Here is a 20,558-nt window from a genome sequence, read left to right on the forward strand (position 1 = left end):
TTCTGTTATATTTAGAGAAAAAAATTTAAAAATATGTTAAACCTTTTAATTTTAATTTTATGTTCTCTCTCTCCCTCCCTCTCCCTCTCCCTCTCCCTCCCCCTACCCCCTCCCCCTCCCTTTCCCTCTCTAGGTAAAACATCAAACTGGGAAGATGATAGTTGGGGAGCATGGGAAGAAACAGAGCCCCAAGAACCTGTGAGTCTTTATAAACGCATGCTTTGTCTTTATTTTTGTGTGGGGATGGGGGTCTGTGTGGAGGTCAGAGGGGTCAGGTCTCCCCTTCCTCCACCTTTAGTGGGCTCCAGGCATTGAACTCATCAGGTTGTCGGGCCTACACAGTAAGGCCTTGACCCATGGAGCCATCTTGTGGGTTCTCTGCATGGTTTTTGAGAGTGGCATTTCCTTTTGGAATGATAGTGACACATTTGCATATCAGGTTGATATTTAGAAAAAAATCTGTCACAAACATTTTTATGTTTACTTAGTAGTAACTGACTAGATACTTGCTTTAGGGATCTCAGTGACTTGACAAATAGTTGGGCACTGTAGCCTAAGCTACAACAAAAGACTTTAGACTCTGTGATTCATGATGAACGTGCCATTGGCTGTGGTCCTGGAGGGCCACATCAAATCCAAGGACTTAGTATCTGACAGTGCTCTTCTTACTACAGCATAACATGGCAGAAGACAGGGGAGGGGTAAAGAAAAAGGGAGGAAAAAGGAGAGAGAGAGAGAGACAGAGACAGAGACAGAGACAGAGAGACAGAGAGAGAGAGAAAGAATAAAAGAAACCCAAACTCACCTGCCCTCATAGCAGACCCGCTCCTGTTATAGCAATCCCATCCCCTGAGAGCAGCATTCACTCTGCCTTTGTGACGTCACTTCTCCTTGGTCCTCAGCTCCTCATTTTACGTTATGGGTTAGGTGTCTAACAGGGCCCTGGGGACTCAGTAGATCCACAGCACCGGGCGATGGAGAATATTTGCTTGCTTGGGATGGTCTATCCCTCAGCTATTGTAGATGGTTTTGCCTGCTCACTTAGGGAGCGTTTGTTGTGCCTGTCCTATCATTTCAGGCCCTTTTAGGCGCTGAGAATATAGCACTGGCCAAAGCAGACCAAGTCCCAGGACATCTTAGTATGCCTTCATTTGTGAGTCATGGAATATCGAACGTAAACTGCTCTAAGCAACAGGAAACTTCATTCCTTCAATAGTAGGAGATCCAGAGCTAGGAGAGCTCCTACACATTATTTGGTCAAGTGGTCAAGCTCTGTGTGTCATCAAGCTCTTTGCGTCTGTCTGTCTGACTGACTTGTTTCTGTCATGGGCAGTGTGGCAGCATTGTTGTGACCAGAGGGAGAGAAGTACTTGGACCTTCACTTGCTCTTCTGGGGAAATAGCTTTACTTAGAAGCCGTAATCATTTCTTGACTATATGACATCCAGAAATAGCTTGTTTCTGAAATCATTGACTTTTGTGTGTGGAGAGACCTTCTCTTCCATTTCATACCATGTTTATGGTGTTTTTATTTATTTATTTTTTTCCTCTTTTCCCTTGGTTATTCTACTTTTTTTTTTTTTTTTTTAGCTTTTTGTTCTAGCATAGCAGTTGGTTTCAAAACTTGAGTTCCGATAACTTCATTATTTTTTCCTGTTTCATTGTCTTTAGTTATGTCTTTGTTTTCTAGCTTCTTAAGATAGCATTATAGATCATTTATTTTAAATCTATTTTCTCTTGTAATATAAATCTATATGTTCTTCTGTGCTCCCACAGGTTTTGTTGTGTGTTTTCAATTTCATTTAGTTCAAAATATTTTCTGATTTCTTTTGGCTTCTTTTTTTATCTGCTAGCTAGAAGTATGTTCCTTAGTTTGTAGATGCAGTGGTCTTCCCTTAAGGATGAGGGGGACTCTTCATGAGACCCCTGTAGGTGCCCGAAGCCTGTAGGAGAGCCACAGATCCTACATGTACTACTTATCTAATATGTACATGTGCATACCTTTGAGAAATTTAATTTATAAGTTAGATGCAGTAAGATATTAACAATTATCAGTAATGAAGTGGAAACATTTTAGCAATATACTGTAATAAAATTGCCAGCAGCATCACTTTTGCATTTGGGGGGTCAGTATTAAGTAGAATAAGAGTTATCTGCTCAACAATGTTCAGGCTGTTGCCTTAATAAACGAAATGACCACCAAGAGACTGATGGTGAGTAGCAGTGTGCTGGGCAGAGGCAGAGTTCACAGCTTCAGGACCCAGAGCAGGTGGAGCGGGACAGTGTGAGATCTTACTGTGGAAGTCACAAGAGCACGTGATTTAGAACCTACGATGGCTCACTCCTGGCATTTTCCAGCTAGTTTAGACCATGACTGGCTTCAGATGACTCAGTCACAGAAGGAGAACTGCAGATGAGGAAAACTGTTATTGGGAACTCGATAGATTTCTTTCTGCTGAGTAGTTCTGATTTAACCCTGTTATCAGAGGGCTGTTATGTACTTCCAAACTGTTTAAATCTATAGAGCCCATTTTATAGATTAATATATGGTCCATTCTAAAAGATGTTCATCTCTGGGAAGAATCCTGCTGTTGATAGGGAAGGGTTCTCTACATTTCAGTTAGGTCGGTCTGTTCATGTCTTCTCTGTTCTTCCTGATTTCTGTTCTTTGCATCAGAGAGAGAAGAAAGTGGAAATTTTCGTGTGTTCTTGTGGAACTGCCTTTTCCTTTGAGCTTTGCCAGAGTTGTGTCAGTACTGAGCAGTTCTCCCATAGAGCATCTCCATATATGCTTGTTGTACTTCTCCATAACGCCTGCTGGGAAGTGTGCATTGTCCCTGCTGATGTGTTCTATGTGTGTCCTGTCTGCTCCTCACACAGGCTGCCCTCCATGGCATGCCTCTTTTCAAGCCTTTCCATCTTAACTGACTTAGGGTTTTGAAGCTAATTTGCATTTTTAGTCAGCCTGATACATGAGGCTTTCATTAAATAATTTCATTTTATGATTTTGTGATTGTTGTAGTTAAATTTCCATCTGCCATTTGGCTATTTATTTTGTACATGCCTCATCACTTTTTAGTTCCTGTATTAGTCACTGTTCCCTAGGGGAAAAGAATTAGAAGAATGGCTATTGTTAGAAGGGACCTATTAAGCTGGTCCATGACATGGCTGAGTGTCTGACAAAACCCTGGAACTCAGAGCCTGTAGCTTCTTAGTCCATGCCTCTGGCTGTCTCAGCAGTCCTAGTGTGGTGCTGAAGGCCTGGAAGGTTCCTGGAGAGCCACTGTCTCCAGTCAGTGTTGGAAGCCTGAAGAAGCAGGTTTCTGTATCTGTGAAGGCGGGGTAGCTGAGCTTGCCAGCAGGAGCAGGGCAGACAGCATAGGGCCTTTTGGTGTGGGCTGCCACTGGAAAGTGCTGCCCACACTGTAACATGGGCCTTTCCACTTCAGATATCGAAATGGAAGCCGGTCTCCCGCTCAGTGCTCAGCCATGAGGTTCTTCCTAGTTCTAGTTGGTGATAACCAGGATTGGCCATCACAGTGTCTTCTAACTCTTTATTCTCTTCTCTGTGTTAAACAAGTATTTAATGTATCATTTCAATCACTCAGATTTGTGTCAATATTGTTACGCTACATGTATATTGTATTGATGACTCATACTATGTAATTCACTCTTACAGTATACAACTCCGTTTTCTTAGTGTTCTCAAAGTTCTCTAACTACTGTTGCCATCGAAGTTAATACTATTTAATTACCCTAAGAGAATTCCCATTACCCATTACTGGTCACTTCCTAGTCTTTCCTGCTCCTGTCCTCTAGTGACAACTGACTGACTTTCTGTATATGGATTTACCTGTTCTGACTCACGGGCTCCTACCCACTCCAAGTTCAGACCCTGTCATGGTTTTTACCTACATCGTTTGTTTGTGGTCTGGGGGTCCCCCTCCTGTTCTTTGTTTCTCCTCACAGCTGTACCAGGCATGTCACTCAGCAGAGGTAAGACTGTCACATCAACTACTTTCTGTGATTACAAGTACCCCTAATGGTTTATATCTAGAGGCACAGCAAGCAGCAAAATGAGAGACTTGTCAGATACCTGAATCCAGAAGTCCAAGTCCTGGCCAGGGCAACAGATATTCTCACCCACAGGAAGGTAGAGTGGGAAGGAGACTTCGAAGGCTCCTGCTAGGAACAGACCTCAGACTTCCCCAGAACATAACTGGATTTTGTCCACATTCAAGATGATGCCAACAGTGGGAACAGAGTGTCTTGCTGTACCCTCCTGTTTAGTGGTGTCCAGGCACTGCAACCGTAAGCACTGAGGGTGTTCTCAGTCAGCTGCCGTTGGGTAGAGACTGAGTTCTGGAGGAAGGTGAGCTTTTGCTCTCATTGGTCCATCACTGGAGAGCTAGTCCATGGTGAGGCAGGGGCATGAAGAGAATCTACAGAGATGTTTCCAAGAGTTAGTGAGGCAGCAGCCACCATAGCTGAGTTCTGTGCCTGAGAGGCCAACCTGTCCACTGGACCCAGGTGCTCTGTGTTTCTGTGCTTGCCACCACTGCTCTGCAAGTTTGTCATCTTGTTGACTTGAGAGAATAAAAGGCGTTTGCAGCGGAGAGACTTGGTACCAGAAGTCCGGCGAGCCTTTCTAAGAAAGAAGAAGCCTTTTCGTCTTTCTGGTTCTGAGCTGTCAGCTGTCACACAGGCGTAGTGGATACTCAGGAATCTACAGAGTGGAAGTCACCCATAAGGAGTTGACAGCAGCCAGAAGACAAGCTGACAAGTTAAATGCCTTGAAAGATGGTGAGAACAGGAACATGATGGAAATGAGGAATGCAGCATATGGCAAGGTTGGCGAGGAGGAAAACTACACTGAGAGAGTGTGGGGCTATCAGCACGGAGGTGCTTGTGTCCGTGGTCAGAACATCCCTCTACTTTCTGGTACTCTGTGAGGACCCCTGCTCACCCTCCATCTCATAGAGAATAGAGTCCAGTAGAATATCTAAGAGGTTGGCACCGTCACCTTTGTGGGGCAACTCTGGACACTATTGTGTCCCAAGAACCTCTGGACTCCGTGACTTCTCTCTTCAAAGAAGACATTGCTCCCACTTTGAAGGATGATGCAAATAAGAAATGGTAGGAAGAGGTTCCTTCACCACAGAGGGGTTTGCTTCCTCCTGGAGAAGCAACTCAGCCATGCTGAGAAACCAGGTCAGAGCTGGGGAGGCCTGGGGCTGTGGTCTCTGTCCACCTACAAGAGTCCAGTTGTCAGTGTAGACTAAACCTCCAGTGACCAAGCAACCGTAGCTGAATCTGGGTACTCTTTCACATGTGCTTAACCTCCCTCTTAAATCCTCTGTGGAGTGCAACACTCCTCTGACATCAAGTACATTAAGAGTGCGTGAGAGACATGTCCCCTGAGCCTGGCAGAACCAGCTCCACTATGGGCACCTGGCTTCCAGAGAGGGTAGGCTCTCCATTAGGCTCTGTCCATTTGTGTCGGTTGTTAGTGAGGCTCCTTTCCGCTTTTTTTTTTTTTTTTTGGTTTTTCGAGACAGGGTTTCTCTGTGTAGCCCTGACTGTCTTGGAACTCACTCTGTAGACCAGGCTGGCCTCAAACTCAGAAATCCACCTGTCTCTGCCTCCCAAGTGCTGGGATTAAAGGCGTGCGTCACCACGGCCCAGCCAGATTCCTTTCCTCTTACACTTCAAATTGCTCTGGGACACAGTAGAAATCTAGTTGAATTTCCTGGGCTTGTTTCTAAAAGCTGTCTTGTCTTTCTTACACTAACCTATGTTGGAAAGGCATCTTTTCACTGGTGCATTAGAGCAAGTGGTAGGAAGGATAGAATTGACTGGCTCTATTGTAACCAGATGGCGGACAGGACAGGAAATGGACCCAAGGTAGTTCTGGTCAAGGTCCTCAGCTTCAGTGGTCAGCAGGGAGAATTTCTATTCAAAGTACTTTGAAATATGCTTCATCTATTTTACAGAGGGAAACATAATACAGTTGTCAAGGGTGGTCATGATTTACCAGACTAATAGGGCATTGGAGCATGCTGATTTAAAGGGGCCACGCTCATAGGCCAGAAACTGGAATATGACTCATGGCGATTACATGGTTTTAGAGTATCGTTCACTTGAAATAATTCTGGAAGATCTCTAGCCTCATAACATCCTTTCCCGTAGACTTTGGTGCCATTTGCTGCCCAGGAGACACAGCTGGCTTAGTTTAAAGGTTGAAGTGGGCTTTCAAGCCATGCTAAGCAGCTGCTTCAGACCCTCCTGAGAGACCACCACAGAGGGTCTCTTTCCCAAGGCTGGTTCTCACTAGGAGCTTGGATTTGTAATGTTGACTTATTTCTTTAGTATCCTTTCTTTCAACACTGATGGGAGCCAGTGTAGCCTAGTCATTCTCAGTGGGGAGTGCTTTTGTCCCCTTTGAACACTGACAGTGATCAGGTATCCTGTGGACAGTCTTGGCTTTCAGTTGGGGGCAGAGGCTGAAGGTCCTGGCAGGCAGTTCTAGCACAGAGGGTAGTTACCCACAGCAAAGCATGATTCCCCTTAAACTGTAAGGAGTGCCTAGGCTCAGAAACATGGCTTGGTGCAGAGCTTTTGCTTTCCAGTCTCTGCCTTACTGTATTTTTGTTCTCCATTATTTCTTGGCCTTTTGGAGTGGTGGGCTTAAAGCATTGATTTGTTGGACATTGGTTTAGTCTTAGTAGGTTCTGATGAAGTGATTTGCTAGTGTGAAGAATACAGTTACATTGATTGCTGGCCTGATGTTTACGTAGAGTTCAAGGAGCCCAACTGTGATCTTTATGCTTGCATAGCAAGCACATTAGCCACTACCCCACCTCCAGCCCCCAGCTACTTCCCATCAGTTGTGTGCTAGTGTCTAGTTTGCTTTTATTTTAAAACCGAAGGCTGGGAGACAGAAAACTAAGAAGTGAATGCATGTGTGTTATTGCCTTTTTTTTTTTTTTTTTAATGGGTTCTATCTTTTGTGTGTTCTAAATTGTTGGACCCCTAGTATGTTAGCAAACTTTAATCTTAGGACAGTGTAAATGCTCATTAATGTTTTAATCTTTTATTTCACTTGTGGTTGGCATTGGACATCTCTTTATGTTTTCCATTTATAAATATTTTGGTGAGTACAAGCTATTTTTTTTCTAAAATCTGATAGCAATTTAAAGCCCTTAGCATTTGATTTACTTATAAGATCTATTCTACTTAAACTGGAAATGTTACTGTTTATTGGTTGTGTTAGTCTAAGGACTAAGGGTAGATATTGTTTGGTACTTTTTTTGATCACAGGGAACCTGGTGGAGCAGAGAGATTTTCTATCTAGTATTATAATTTATCCAGGAAACAGAGATGCATGCTTGCTTGTTAGGTTTACAGCTCCATTGTTATTACCTCCATGCTTATTGCAGAAAACTCAGGTGTTATAAAAATGTGAGCGTTTCACTCTCTAACACTAATGATCATTATTACCAACTGAATGGGCACGTGACTGGCCACTTGCTCTGTAAGTAGTTTAGACATAAAGAATAAGAGAATTGGGGTACACTTGCCCGTTGGGCCCAAGACCTTGGGCTCAATCCTTAGTACCAAAAAAGAAAAAAAAAAGGGAAATAAGTAATAACAATCCTAAATTAGTTGATTATAAAATAAACTAAAATTTCTGACTTCTTCAAATTTTAAAAATTGAGATTCAGAATGTAAGTTTTTGGTCATTCGTTTTACTTGTAAGAGAGCTTTTTAAAAAAAAACTTATAACCAAATTAGAAAGAGTTCATGCTTTGCCTCATTTTTATTTTGAAAAGGCTGTAAGATCTTTAACATGAGCAGTTCGGACTCTGATCTTTCCACGCTGTGAGACAGCTGTAGGTTTGACTCAGGGGCTATATAGCTTTGCCATCTTTGCTCTTTCTGTTTAGTATTTTGAACTGTTCTGTAGGGTTTTGTTTAGAGACAAATCCCATTATATCTTCCCCCCACAGGAAGGAAGGGAATGGAAATTTGAAAAGCATTAGGCATAACATAACTTAGAAGCAGACTACCAGGAGACACAGCCTGGAGACCTCGCTTTGTGTGACCTCTCGTGCTTTCGGGAGGTATAAGTGAGTAACTCTGAGTCTGGGTGGCCATCTGCTAGACAGAGCTCCAGAGCACACCCATGAGTGTGCGACAGGCCCTGAGAACACTGGGTGTTGCTGGCCCCTAGAATGTATAAACAGCTTTGAAAGTTAGCCCAGTGAAAGTGCACACCATGAGGCTGCTGCTGGCTGTGTGGTGGCTGTTTCACACAGCAGTGGAGACACCGACAGACAGCAGGCTGGCGATGACTCATCAGCGTGGGGCAGCTGCCTGCAGCTGAAGGCTGGTCACAGTGCTGTGGGTTTATCGTCAGACACACCTCAGAAGAGCAAGTCATCTGACAACCTAGCAGCCTGAAAACCAAGGACAGGAGAATGTTAAGTGTATGACGCAGCCTGGGTTAGAGACGGTGCCTTCTCCTGGGGCTCTGTGACTGCTCCCCACTTGGTTCAGGTGAAGACATTTTCCCTGGTCTTAAGGGAAAAAAAAGCCTTGGTGTACAGGCCGCAGTGAAACAGCTTTCTTCCCTCTCCCAAGAGGCTCACGTTTATAGTGACGGATGCACTGCCAATCTTGGAGTCTGGTTTTATAGGAAACTTCCTGTTTAGCTGTGGGGTACTTTGTTTGCTTTTTTAATTTCCCACCTCACTTGGGAAATTAACCACCTTTTCAGTTGGTGGTGTTATTTTAGGATCACTGCCTTGAAGGGGGCAATATTAGTGTCTGTGGTCCCTTATTGTGGTTAGGTTTTTACAGAAACTTAATTGGTAGGCAAAAGTCCTCAAGGTATAAAATGAACCTGCATCTTGCCAGTTACCAAATGTGCACCAAAGCCTTGGGCTTCATGGATTGTTGTTCTGTACAGTTCATTGTCTGTTGATAAACTGGAAGTGCAGCTTCGTGGTAAAGCTAGTACTAGTTGATCGTGATCCAGCCTGGGGTGTGGCTTTCTTATTGCTCCTATCCTGGTATATTTTGTCAAATTGTATCTGCTTTGACTTGAAGTGTCTTTGAAAGTTCTGACACAGGAACTCCTGCAGACATATCTCTGTTGTTCATGCATGGCTTCTATTTCTACTGCTGCCTGTGCCTTGAGCTGGATCCTTAAGAACCCTTGTTCCATTCCATCAGCTGATCACACTTCCAAGAAGGGAAAAGTGAGAGCATGGGGATGTTACTGGAGGAACTGGGATTGCACATAGGGAGTCACAGCGATTCATTGCTGGGAAGACACCACGATCCTGGCAGCTCTTGGAAAGGAAAGCATTTAGCTGGTGTTGGCTTATAGTTCAGGAGGTTTAGTCCATTATTGTCGTGGTGAGAAGCATGGCAGCAAGCAGGCAGACGTGGTGCTGGAGAGGTAGTTCAGAGTTTTATATCTGGATCCACAGGAACAGGACAAGAGAGTGACAATGGGTCTGGCTTGATCTTCTGAAACCTCATAGCCCACCTCCTGTGACATACTTCCTCCAACCAGGTAGCACCTATTCCAGCAAGGCTACTTGTCCAATAATACCTCACTGCAGACATTATCATTAAAACCACCACAGAGGAGAAAAGGAAAAAAACCTTTTAAAGGTGTGGTTAAACAAATACCTCAAGAGAAAGGGATGGCTTTGCTGGGTGTGGTGGTGTGTGCCTATAATCCTGAACTATCGCCTTTTTAATCAAATATTTAATATTTCTCTGTGGTTTGCTCTCTTTCTAGGCTACTACCTGAAAATGAGGTTTCACTTTCACGAAGGGACCCAAGACTCAGACTTAGTATCCCGGGTCTCAGTCACTAGTGGGGAGGCTATAGGGTGCAATAGCCTCTGCTCACAGAGGCCACCTTGAGGAGCCTCAGATACTGCATGGAATAAAGGCCCCTGCTCTTGTAGGAACTATGGATCCAGGAGAATTGTAATCACAGCTGACTTTTACCTGTGGAGAGACCTTCTGGTTTTTTCTGTATAAAAATATGTTTTCTAAGAGAGTAAAGTAGACAGAGAACTCCATGTAAAAGGAGCTTGACTAAAATATAAATTTTGCCAGGAATAATGCCTTCCTGTTTTCAAGAATATGAAGCCTTCTGAGCTCAGGCTCCATGTTCTTATTCCTAGCATGAAGGGAAGCATGCCAGAGACTGCAGGCCTTAGAGGGAATCCAAACGCTTTCTGTAGCCCATATTTTAAGTGTCCTTTTGACAGAGTACTATGAAGTACTATCAAAAAGAATAAAGAAATTTCTTGTGGCATGAAGAAAGTATGCATCTATTATATGTGCATCTCACAAGAGAAAGGAGGGAAGGACAGTGGCTATATTTGCTTGTATGTGCGGCATAATCACAGGAAGTAACAGACACTAATTTATTTCACTGCTTGTCTTCAGAGTAGTGTTCTCTCTCTCTCTCTCTCTGTGTGTGTGTGTGTGTGTGTGTGTGTGTGTGTGTGTGTGTGGTCAAAGGAGGAGTCTCTTTTCTCCTTCTAACACGTCAGTTCTGGAGAGTGAACTCAGGTCTTAAGGCTTGGTGGCAGGCGGCACCTTTGCTTGCCCAGCTCTCTTACTGACCTGACCTGAGAGATTTTTCTTTCTTGTTTTGTTTTTTTTTTTCCCCTTTTGGCACCATTGGGATTAATTTCTCTCTCTCTCTCTCTCTCTCTCTCTCTCTCTCTCTCTCTCTCTCTCTCTCTCCCTCCCTCCCTCCCTCTTTCTTTCTTTCTTTCTTTCTTTCTTTCTTTCTTTCTTTCTTTCTTTCTTTCTTTCTTTTTTATTAGATATTTTCTTTCTTTACATTTCAAATCTTATCCCCTTTCCTAGTTTCTCCTCTGAAAATCCCCTATCCTCTACCCCCTCCCACTCCCACTGCTCCCCAACCCACCCACTCCCACTTCATGGTCCTGGCACTCCTCTATATTGAGGCATAGAACCTTCACAGGACCAAGGGCCTCTCCTGAGAGATTTTCTAACGACCTTTTTAATGCCCAGTGAAGTTCCTAGTACTGAGTTACTACTGGAGAGTGGTATTTGTGTGACATTCCACTAATGCTGTGTTATTTGTATGTAAAGGTTTTGTGTTAGTTTTCAGAACAAATGAGTTCATAGTAGTATTTTGTTTGGTGGCTGTTATTGATATATTTTGGTGTGGAAGAATTGAGAGTATTTTTTCCTCTCCCTTTAACCAAGACAGGCAGGCACAATTACAGTGCTCTTTAAAGTTGGTGCATTTATAGTAATTGCATTTTTATGCATAGGAAGAAGAAGGAAATACTTCTAAAACACAAAAAAGTTCCTGGCTTCAAGAATGTGTTTTATCTTTATCTCCAACCAGTGACCTTATGGTTATAGCTCGGGAGCAGAAGGCCGCATTCCTAGTGCGTAAGTACCCTCTATTCTTCTGCTGCCTCAGTTCTAATGCAGAGATTAAAACAGAAAGTTGACTCGGAAACAGTGGTATTCCTGTTCTATATTACATGGTGGTTCTATATTTTACATACTACATTTACTATAAATGGAATATTTCCCTTTTGGGGTATGTGTATGTTTGTGTGTACACATGTATGTGCAGGTGCCTGTGCGTGTGTGTAGAGGCCAAAGGTTGATGTTAGGTGGTTTCTTCTGTTGGCTGCTTTTCACTCTAGCTTATGGGCCAGGGTCTCTTGCTGAGCCTGGAGCTGAAACTGGCTGCCCAGTGAACCCTGGGGCTCTCTGTCTCTGCCTCCCTGGCACTGAAGCGCCTGGCCTTTAGTTTATGGTCTGAGCCGGCTCCTTAGACCTGGCCTTTAGTTTATGGTCTGAGCCGGCTCCTTAGACCCAGAGTACTTGGTGTTTCTTCTGTGTTGCCACTTCTTTAGCTGTCATGTGACACTTGCAAGACAGTGCTGACCATCACCTAATTCTTGCAAGGGATACTCAGTACTGAAAAGGGCTGGAGCTGGCCCCTTATAACAGTGGGAAGGGGGCTAGTGCAGCTTGAAAACTCACAGTACTGTAAAGTTTCACTTGGCTCCTAAGTTTTTAGTTCATATGTTTTTGTTGAAGATTAAATATTGAGATTTGTAAATACACAGATTGTGAAAGACCTCCTAGAACAAAATAAGATTATATATAAAATGTTTGTGGGTAGTCTTACAGAGAAAATTCGTTCTCATGGCATAAATCTAATATAAAACCTTCCCCTGCCATTTAAAAATAAAAGTAGTCTTATAAGTAAAGTCGATAAGATGGTCCATGAGCATTGGTAACTTTATTCTGCAGAAACTCTGAATAGAGTAGTAAGTTGAGGGTCAAACTGGAGGAAGGAGAGACTATAGGCTGGAAGACCAGACAGTCTTATAAAATGCTTTTGCAAATTAAAACATGTATTACCTATAATAAATGTCAAGTCAGTTTCTGCAGAGTTTTATATCTACAATTTTATATCCAACTTTTCAAAGTGAAAAGATAAAAATCTATAAGTAAGTTTGCTGGTCTTATTTTATCTTTTATTATTTTTTCCAGCAAAATGGAAACACAGTGATAAAGGGAAGGAAGAAATGCAGTTTGCTGTTGGTTGGAGTGGCTCCGTAAGTGCGGAGGAAGGGTAGGTGCGAGCTCACTTGTTTGTTTCTTTGTGTGTCAAATGTATGAACTGGATTTGTTTGTAAATGCATCTATTTCATTGTTTATAAACTTGTGTGTGAGTGTGTGTGTATGAGTGTGTGTATGTGTCTCCATTGCAACTTTACTGGTTGTAGAGAATTATTTGAATTATTTGGTTAGCAGATATTGTTTTATTGCGCTTATGATTTTTTTTTTTTACAAACTAATAAGAAAAGTATGTTTTAAGATTTATTTAATTTTATGTGTTTTAATGTTTTGCCTATATGTGTGTATCAGCACAAGTCTGTGTCTAGTATCCTCAGAGGTCAGGGTGTCAGATCACCTGAGAGACAAGGAAAATCAAATAAAAATGGTCCACAGTGTTTTAGTCAGGGTTTCTACTGCTGCAACGAAACACCATGACCAAGAAATAAGCTGGGGAGGAAAGGGTATATTCAGCTTACACTTCCACATTACTGTTCATCACCAAAGGAAGTCAGGACAGGAACTTACACAGGGCAGGAACTTGGAGGCAAGAGCTGAGGCAGAGGCCATGGAGTGGTGCTGCTTACTGGATTGCTTCCCCTGGCTTGCTCAGCCTGCTTTCTTATAGAACCCAGGACTACCAGCCCAGGGATGGTACCACCCACAATGGGCCCTCCTCCCTTGATCACTAATTGAGAAAATGCTTTACAGCTGGATCTCATGGAGGCATTTCCTCAAGGGAGGCTCCTTTCTCTGTGATAACTCCAGCTCGTGTCAAGTTGACACACAAAACCAACCACTACACACAGGATGTCATTTTGTACCTACTGCCTCTTAACATTAAATTATAGAGAATTAATTAATCTAGGTATGGTGGTACACACCTTTAATCCCCAGCACTCAGAAAGCAAAGGTAGATGAATTTCTCCTGCGTTCCAGGCCACTCTAGTCTATGTCTTGAGTGCCAGGCCAGCCAGTGCTGTGTAGTAAGACTGCCTTCCCCCACCCCCTGTCCTCCTCCCTCTCCATGTTATTGCTAAGCACAGTGACTAAGCTCACGATTTTGCTTTTGTTCTGTCTGTAGGGAGTATGTAACCAGTGCCCTGTGCATCCCACTGGCAAGTCAGAAGAGGTAAGGATGCGATAGGCTTCTGTTTCTTCTGCTTTGATGGCTGGGACATTACAATATCATCACTTTTATCTGTGACAGGAGTTCCACTGGGCGCCCTGACTGGACCTGCATTGTGGTGGGCTTTACATCTGGTTATGTGAGGTTCTACACTGAGGTGAGTTGGGTTTCCAGTAGCAGACAGCTAGCTGACTGTAGGGCTGTGCATCCATCATACTGTCTTATGACTTCACTACCAGGAATGCAGGCGGGAATCTAAGAAGGTAGCCTTACTATGAATGCCTAGAGATATGTAGCTGACTCTTTTTGTTGTTGTTGTTGTTATAATTTTTTAAAATTATTTTATTAGATATTTTCTTCATTTACATTTCAAATGCTATCCCAAATGTCCCCTGGCATTCCCCTGTATGGGGCATATAAAATTTGTAAGACCAAGGGGCCTCTCTTCCCAACAATGGCTGACTAAGCCATCTTCTGCTCTATATGCCTGTAGCTGACTCTTCAGCAGTGGTTCTCAGCTTTCCTAATGCAGTTGCTACTTCCTATCTGAATGTTTTCTACTGTCATGAAGCAATGGGAATATGTTCTTTGATGGTCTTGGGCTGCCCCTATGAAAGGGCATCCAACCCTCAAAGGGGTCGGGACCCACAGGTTGAGAAGCACTTACTTATGGGACAAGGACAGGAAAAGTGGGGAACTGTCTGTAGAAGAAACAGAAGAGAGGCTGGACACTGTGAGAAGAGAGGACCCGGCGTCCTTGGGAGACCTTAGGGGAGTGGCACTGAGGAGGAAGCCAACAAGGCCCGCTGTGCTTGTTTCTAGAGTGGAGTGCTTTTGCTTGCACAACTTCTGAATGAGGACAAAGTGCTTCAGCTTAAATGTAGGACCTATGAAATCCCAAGACACCCTGGAGTGACCGAGCAGGTAATGTAAGATGTATGCTCTTTACCTTATAACAGTGTCAAGTGGCAGGAGAAGGGGGCTCAGCAGTTAGAGCACTGGATGCTCTTGTAGAGGACCCAGGTTCATTCCCCAGAACACACATGGTGACTCAAAGCCATCTGTGACTTCTGTTCCAGGACTGTTCTGCCCTCCACAGTCACTAGGCACTTGTGATACACAGACATTCATGCAGATAAAATATCCATATATATAAAATCAGTGAGGAAGAAAGAAACAATGTCATTGTTTTGAAGCAATTTCCTTTGCTCTTTTGCTGGAAAATTAAGAGATTTGTTTTATGGCACAGTTAGCTGAGCTGGCATATTCTCAGGAGATAATTGGTAGCTAAATTGAATACCAGTCTTCCTGTTTTATAAGTGCAGTATTGTATTAGGATGATCATCTTAGTTGGTGTTCTGTAGCTGTGTAGAGACACCAACACCATGGCAACTCTTATAAAGGAAAACATTTACCTCGGGGCTGGCTTACAGTTTGGGAGGTTTAGTCCATTATTGCCATAGTGGGTAGTGTGGTGACATGCAGGAAGACATGGTGTTGGAGAGGTAGCTAAGTGTTCTATATCCAAATCAGCAGGAAGATCAAGAGACACTGGGTCTAGCTTGAACATTTGAAACAACACCACCCACACACCAAGTGACACAATTTCTCCAACAATGCCATACCTACTCTGAGTTCTACACCTCCTAATGGTGTCGCTCCCTGGTGACCAAGCACTCAAATCTATGAACCTAAAGAGGTTGTAGGTACATACAGGTATATACCATATGAATAAATGGACCTAAATTCCATGATAGATTTATAGAAGTTATAGAAAAAGAAATGTAGTACAAGAAACTAGATTTTGTCTGTCAGCATCTAAGAGTGAATTACTCAGTAATATAACTAATCAATCATTTAGTCAAAATAAGCTGCCCGATTAGAGAAAGGGTGAGCTATGACTCTCTTGAAGAAGAGGAAATCCCATGGGGTGAGATTTGCTGTGAGCCTTGGATAATGGGCATGCAATTTAACTGGTCAGTGGGAAAAGAGAAGTAGTTAGGAAAAAAGTGGAGGGAGATTTAAAGTGTCAGACTTTGTACATGGTAACAGAGAAACGTATTAGAAAACAGAGAGACTGGCTGATGAGCAGAGCACACAAAGTTTGCATTAACTAAAAATCCTCAATTGATGCAGAGGGCTCGAGAGGCTCTGAGAGAAGGAGGCGGTGCAGCCACAGGCCAGAGCTGGGAGGGACTGGACTCAGGGAGGGTAGCTGTGGGGTCTGTTTGTTGTTTGGGGTTTGGGATTTCTTTGTGTGGCTTGTCCTGTTCTGGAATCCACAGTCCTCTCCCTAGTATTGTGATCATCTTGTCCTGCTTGAAGTTGGATTTTTAAAAATTACTGAGGCAGGAGATTGTGACAAAAAAAAAAAAAAAATTAAATCTTATCTCTGTGCTTACTAAAATGGAAAAAATAGGATTGAGCTGAAGCTCAGCTGACAAAATGCCTGCCTAGTGTACAAGGCTTGGACTGAGTCCTCAGGGATGTAACCGTCTTAATTAGTTAGCTAATTCATTACTATAGCATTGATTAGGGGCATCACACTCAATACTATGATATAGACCAAAGGTGTACACATTTATAGATAGATAGATAGATAGATGAAATATGGCTACGGCACTGGTTACTAGGGACTCTCTCTTTCTCTCTCTCTCTCTCTCTCTNTNTATATATATATATATATATATATNTNTGTGTGTGTGTGTGTGTGTNNANNTNTNTGTNTATNTGTGNNNATATATATATATATATCATGTATGATAGACTTATGCATACATATATGAATTTATTTGAGAATGAGTATTGGGACAGGCCTCTGGTTTCAAGTGAGTGTCTGTGAGGTGTTGAAGTGTTTTGTTTGTTTTTTGCTGTTGTTCTGTTTTGTTTTCACACTGAGTCTCTCTTATGTGGTCCTGGCTGTCCTAAAACTAGGCTGGCCTAGAACTCACAGAGATTCCTGTCTCTATGGGCATGTACCACTACATTTGGTCAGCTTCTGTTTTTAACACTTGACTTACATCTTTATAATGGGTATTTCTTATGAACTGAAACAACATTTTTATTATTTTCACTATTATCCTGAAACCATTTCCTAGTACATTTAAAAGCTGTATTTGAGAGGAAGTCAAGTCTTTGACCAGAAAGTGTTCTGAAGTTAGCTCCTACTTCCTTTTGCTGATTTTTTTTTTTTTTTTTAGATAGTTCTGTTTCAGAGTTTACTATAGCGTTTAACTAAATACGATTCTCGGTGTTTTTAAAAAGGAAGATGTTTGTTGTATCTGTTTAAGAAAAGGTTTTTTTTCTTTATTCCCCTCCAGAATGAAGAACTAAGCATCTTATATCCAGCTGCCATTGTGACTATTGATGGATTTAGTCTCTTTCAGTCTCTTCGAGCTTGTCGAAACCAAGTAGCAAAAGGTAATTTTTTGGCAAGAAGTGTGCAAGTTCTGGTGATGCAAGTTTTATTCCTCAAACAAGCGATGTGCCTCCTGCAGGGTGGACTCTATAAGCAGGAGCCAGAGCCTCTGCTGTTGAGGTATTGTAAGTGGATGTGGCAGCCCGAGAGCAGCAGGCTCTCTTCAGGTCACTCAGCAACATAGCTCGGCTGGGCGAGGATTTGATGCAGCCAGCAAACCTCTCCCTAGGAGAGAAGCTATGGGATCCGTGCACTAGGATCCTCTGGCTCCATCACCTCCACTCACTGAGAATAGAGGCACCAGTGTGTGCTAACACATTTTCTCTCAGGAGAGAGAGGGCCCGGCAGCTCAGCTTGGCCTCTTTATTGGAAACACTTGTCAATGAAGAGATGCTGGAAGTCTTAAGTTGCATGTATGAGGACTTCATTATTATGCTGCGTGGATAATCACAATCATGAAGCCACATTGTGATGGTGGAGTATGTGCAGAGACTAGTGTTAGCAGCAAGGGTATTGCCTCAGCACTCTTCACTTGCTACTTCATTCATTCATTCATTCATTCACTCATTCATTCATTCTTGCAAGACAGGTCCATCACTGAGACTGGAGCTCACTGGTTCAAGGATCTGCCCGTCTCCATCCCCTACCAGCAGGGCTATAGGGCTCATTGTAGGTACCACACTGTGGTTTTTACATGGCTGCTGGGGTTCTGGACCCAGGTCCTGCTGATGTGTGGGGTCCTGGTGGAGCCATCTTGCCAGCCTCTTGAGAACAGCTTCCATAGGATATGTTTGCTGCTTAGCAACAATAAGGACAAAATTCTAAGTCTAAATTTACATAAGGTGCAAAACAAGCAGTTCCTTGTGGAGGGGAAGTAAGCCTTCATATGGCTGCAGTGTTTCCCCAGTGGACAGGTTGTCTTTTAGCAGGTTGTGATGGGGAAATTCTCAAGTCTCAGTTTTATGGTTCTTTTCAGTCGTCTATACATTTTTCCTTACATCAGTGTACTTTCAATTTTTATTCCTATTTTCATTATCTTTTAAACTGTTTAAATTTAGCCCATTATGGCTTCATTATTTTCAGATTGGTGAGATAATCACCATTTTGGGGGTCCAAGGAAGAAGATAGACTGTGGTATGTGACCCTGTGCTATTCCAAATAAATAAATAAATTAAATAACCATTTATATGTTTACCAAAAGAAAATCACTATTTTGGGGGTCCAAGGAAGATGATAGACTGTGGTATGTGACCCTGTGCTATTCCAAATAAATAAATTAATTAATTAATTAACCATTTATATGTTTACCAAAAGAAAATGACCATTTTTTTGTCGATAAGATTTCTAATAATAAACTAGGAAGAAGTAATTAAGACAAGTCTGCCAATGGTATTGTTGGCCTTTTTTATGGAACCACAATCCCCATTTATTTGTATAAGATTAAAATGTATATTCTTATGTCTATAAGAATATAACAAAGTCTGGCCTATTTGCCACGTCATATCGGTCAAGTGGATCAATAGGTATCTCAGGCCTCTCTAAACGCATTGGTTTACAAAACCAGCTGGAAGCCAATGCTCTCAGGCAATGTTGAAGTTTGCTGTTGGGAGAAGTTGCTTCTTTTATGGTCTTGGACTCTGTGTTTGGTTGGACAGCTGAAGGCTTACAGGCTTATGCAAGTTTGTCTGCCACAGGCGAAGCCTGCTGCTCACTTGGGACCAGCTACAAGGGTTTTTTGGCAGTTGTGTTTTTGTGTGCATTGCCGTGGCATGAATAAACCTCATCTTATTCCTTTTTTATTACTGTGCTTTATTATTAGTTGGCGTTTCAGGACAGTAAATTATAAATTAGATGTCTTTGATCAAATGTCATTCTATCCATTGTAATTGTTTGGATTGTCTGATCTTTTTGACAGCTGCGGCATCAGGCAATGAGAACATTCAGCCACCACCGTTAGCTTATAAGAAATGGGGTCTTCAAGATATTGACACCATCATCGATCACGCTAGTATTGGTAAGCATTGCTAGTTCTATCTTTATTTTTATTCTTATACTTTTTTATTGAAACATCTAATAAATTGACATTAATTCTTATGTGAAAAAGAAATCCACTGCCTTTAGTGAGACACCGGGAAGTCAGTTCTGGTTATTCTCAGTGACGCTTATGTCTTTAAGATAGAATATCGGTTTTGATGTCATCTGTCTATGACATTCTGGTTCTTGTAATGACCTTACAGATCAGTCTTGTAAAATGTACCTTGTGGACCAACAGAAAATAAATAAAGCAGGTTTCTTCCTATGAGAGTATTTGAGGGATCATTATGTTAGTTCAAGAATATAGATATCAAAGACTGGGCATGGTGATACATAACTGTCTTCTAAGGACATGGGAGGCCAGGCAGGAGGAGGACTGGGAGTTTGAAGCCAGACTGCATTATAGAACTATAACTGTCTGACTCTCACACTCCTCTGTCTCTGTCTCTGTCTGTCTGTCTGTCTGTCTGTCTCTCTCTCTCTCTCGATGTATTAAATATAATTATATATATTATATAAAGGAAAGAAAGAAAAGAAAAAAAACTAAAGCAGAAACAAAGGGATGCAAAGTCCTGGCTTGTCCAGAAGTGCGCGGCTAGTTGAAAGATCCACAGAAGAGTAGAGCAACTGTAGTAGGCTGGGGGGGGGGGAGACAAAGGCCCAGCACTGAGCAACTTGACTGAATCTGACAGGAAAAGAACAAGCTCTCTAGCCAACACATACACTGGCCTGGGGTGAGGGCCAGGGACACAGACAGGGACCTAGCCTTGAAGGCCTCATGCACTTACACAAGAATGGACTGGCTCCGCCGAGTCAAGAACCACCGACTCCTCAGCAGTAGTGCCCTCACATTGCCCGTTAGAAGAAACCATCTGAAGACAGCTCAGAGACTGGGAACAGTCTCTGGTGGTCTTAATGGCCGCTATTAGGAGAAGATGGATATGTTTGTGCGTGCTTGTAATTCCAGCTCTTGTAGGAATATAGCAAATTCCAGGCCAGAATGAGCAATGCGGCCATACTCCATCTCAAATTTTAAACAAAGAACGAAAGAAAACACTAAGAAAGAGACTGTACTAATCTTAGTGAGAAGTAATGGGCGTCTGAATTAAGGTGGAAAATGTGAAAATAGAAAGAGATATACTATTTTAAAATATTTTCCATTGTTGTAATATATGCTAAGAATTTGAACAATGGCTGGACACTAGTGTTACATGCATGCCTGTTATCCCAGCAATTGGGAAGCAGGGGCAGGGGCAGGTGGATCTCTATAAGTTAGAAGCCAGCCTGGTTTACAAGTGAGTTCCAGGGCAGCTAAGGCTACACAGAA

General features: G+C 42.6%; 1 protein-coding gene across 3 annotated transcripts in view; it reads left to right on the forward strand.

Annotated features, from left to right (window-relative positions):
• The window catches only part of Rab3gap2 (RAB3 GTPase activating non-catalytic protein subunit 2), a 75,634-nt gene that overhangs the window by 14,111 nt on the left and 40,965 nt on the right, over nt 1-20,558 (forward strand). For all 3 annotated transcript variants that reach the window (XR_003843911.1, XM_021199409.2, XM_021199410.2), the window contains exons 2-9: nt 134-198; nt 11,339-11,462; nt 12,585-12,666; nt 13,735-13,782; nt 13,861-13,936; nt 14,602-14,703; nt 17,100-17,199; nt 19,113-19,211. Coding sequence is in view for 2 of the 3 variants with exons in the window: in XM_021199409.2 (XP_021055068.1) it covers nt 134-198; nt 11,339-11,462; nt 12,585-12,666; nt 13,735-13,782; nt 13,861-13,936; nt 14,602-14,703; nt 17,100-17,199; nt 19,113-19,211 (696 nt within the window). In the remaining variant the exon portion in view is untranslated. The remainder of the gene's footprint in view (nt 1-133; nt 199-11,338; nt 11,463-12,584; nt 12,667-13,734; nt 13,783-13,860; nt 13,937-14,601; nt 14,704-17,099; nt 17,200-19,112; nt 19,212-20,558) is intronic.

The sequence above is a fragment of the Mus pahari genome, chromosome 5, assembly GCF_900095145.1.
Source record: "Mus pahari chromosome 5, PAHARI_EIJ_v1.1, whole genome shotgun sequence".
NCBI classification, from domain to species: Eukaryota; Metazoa; Chordata; class Mammalia; order Rodentia; family Muridae; genus Mus; species Mus pahari.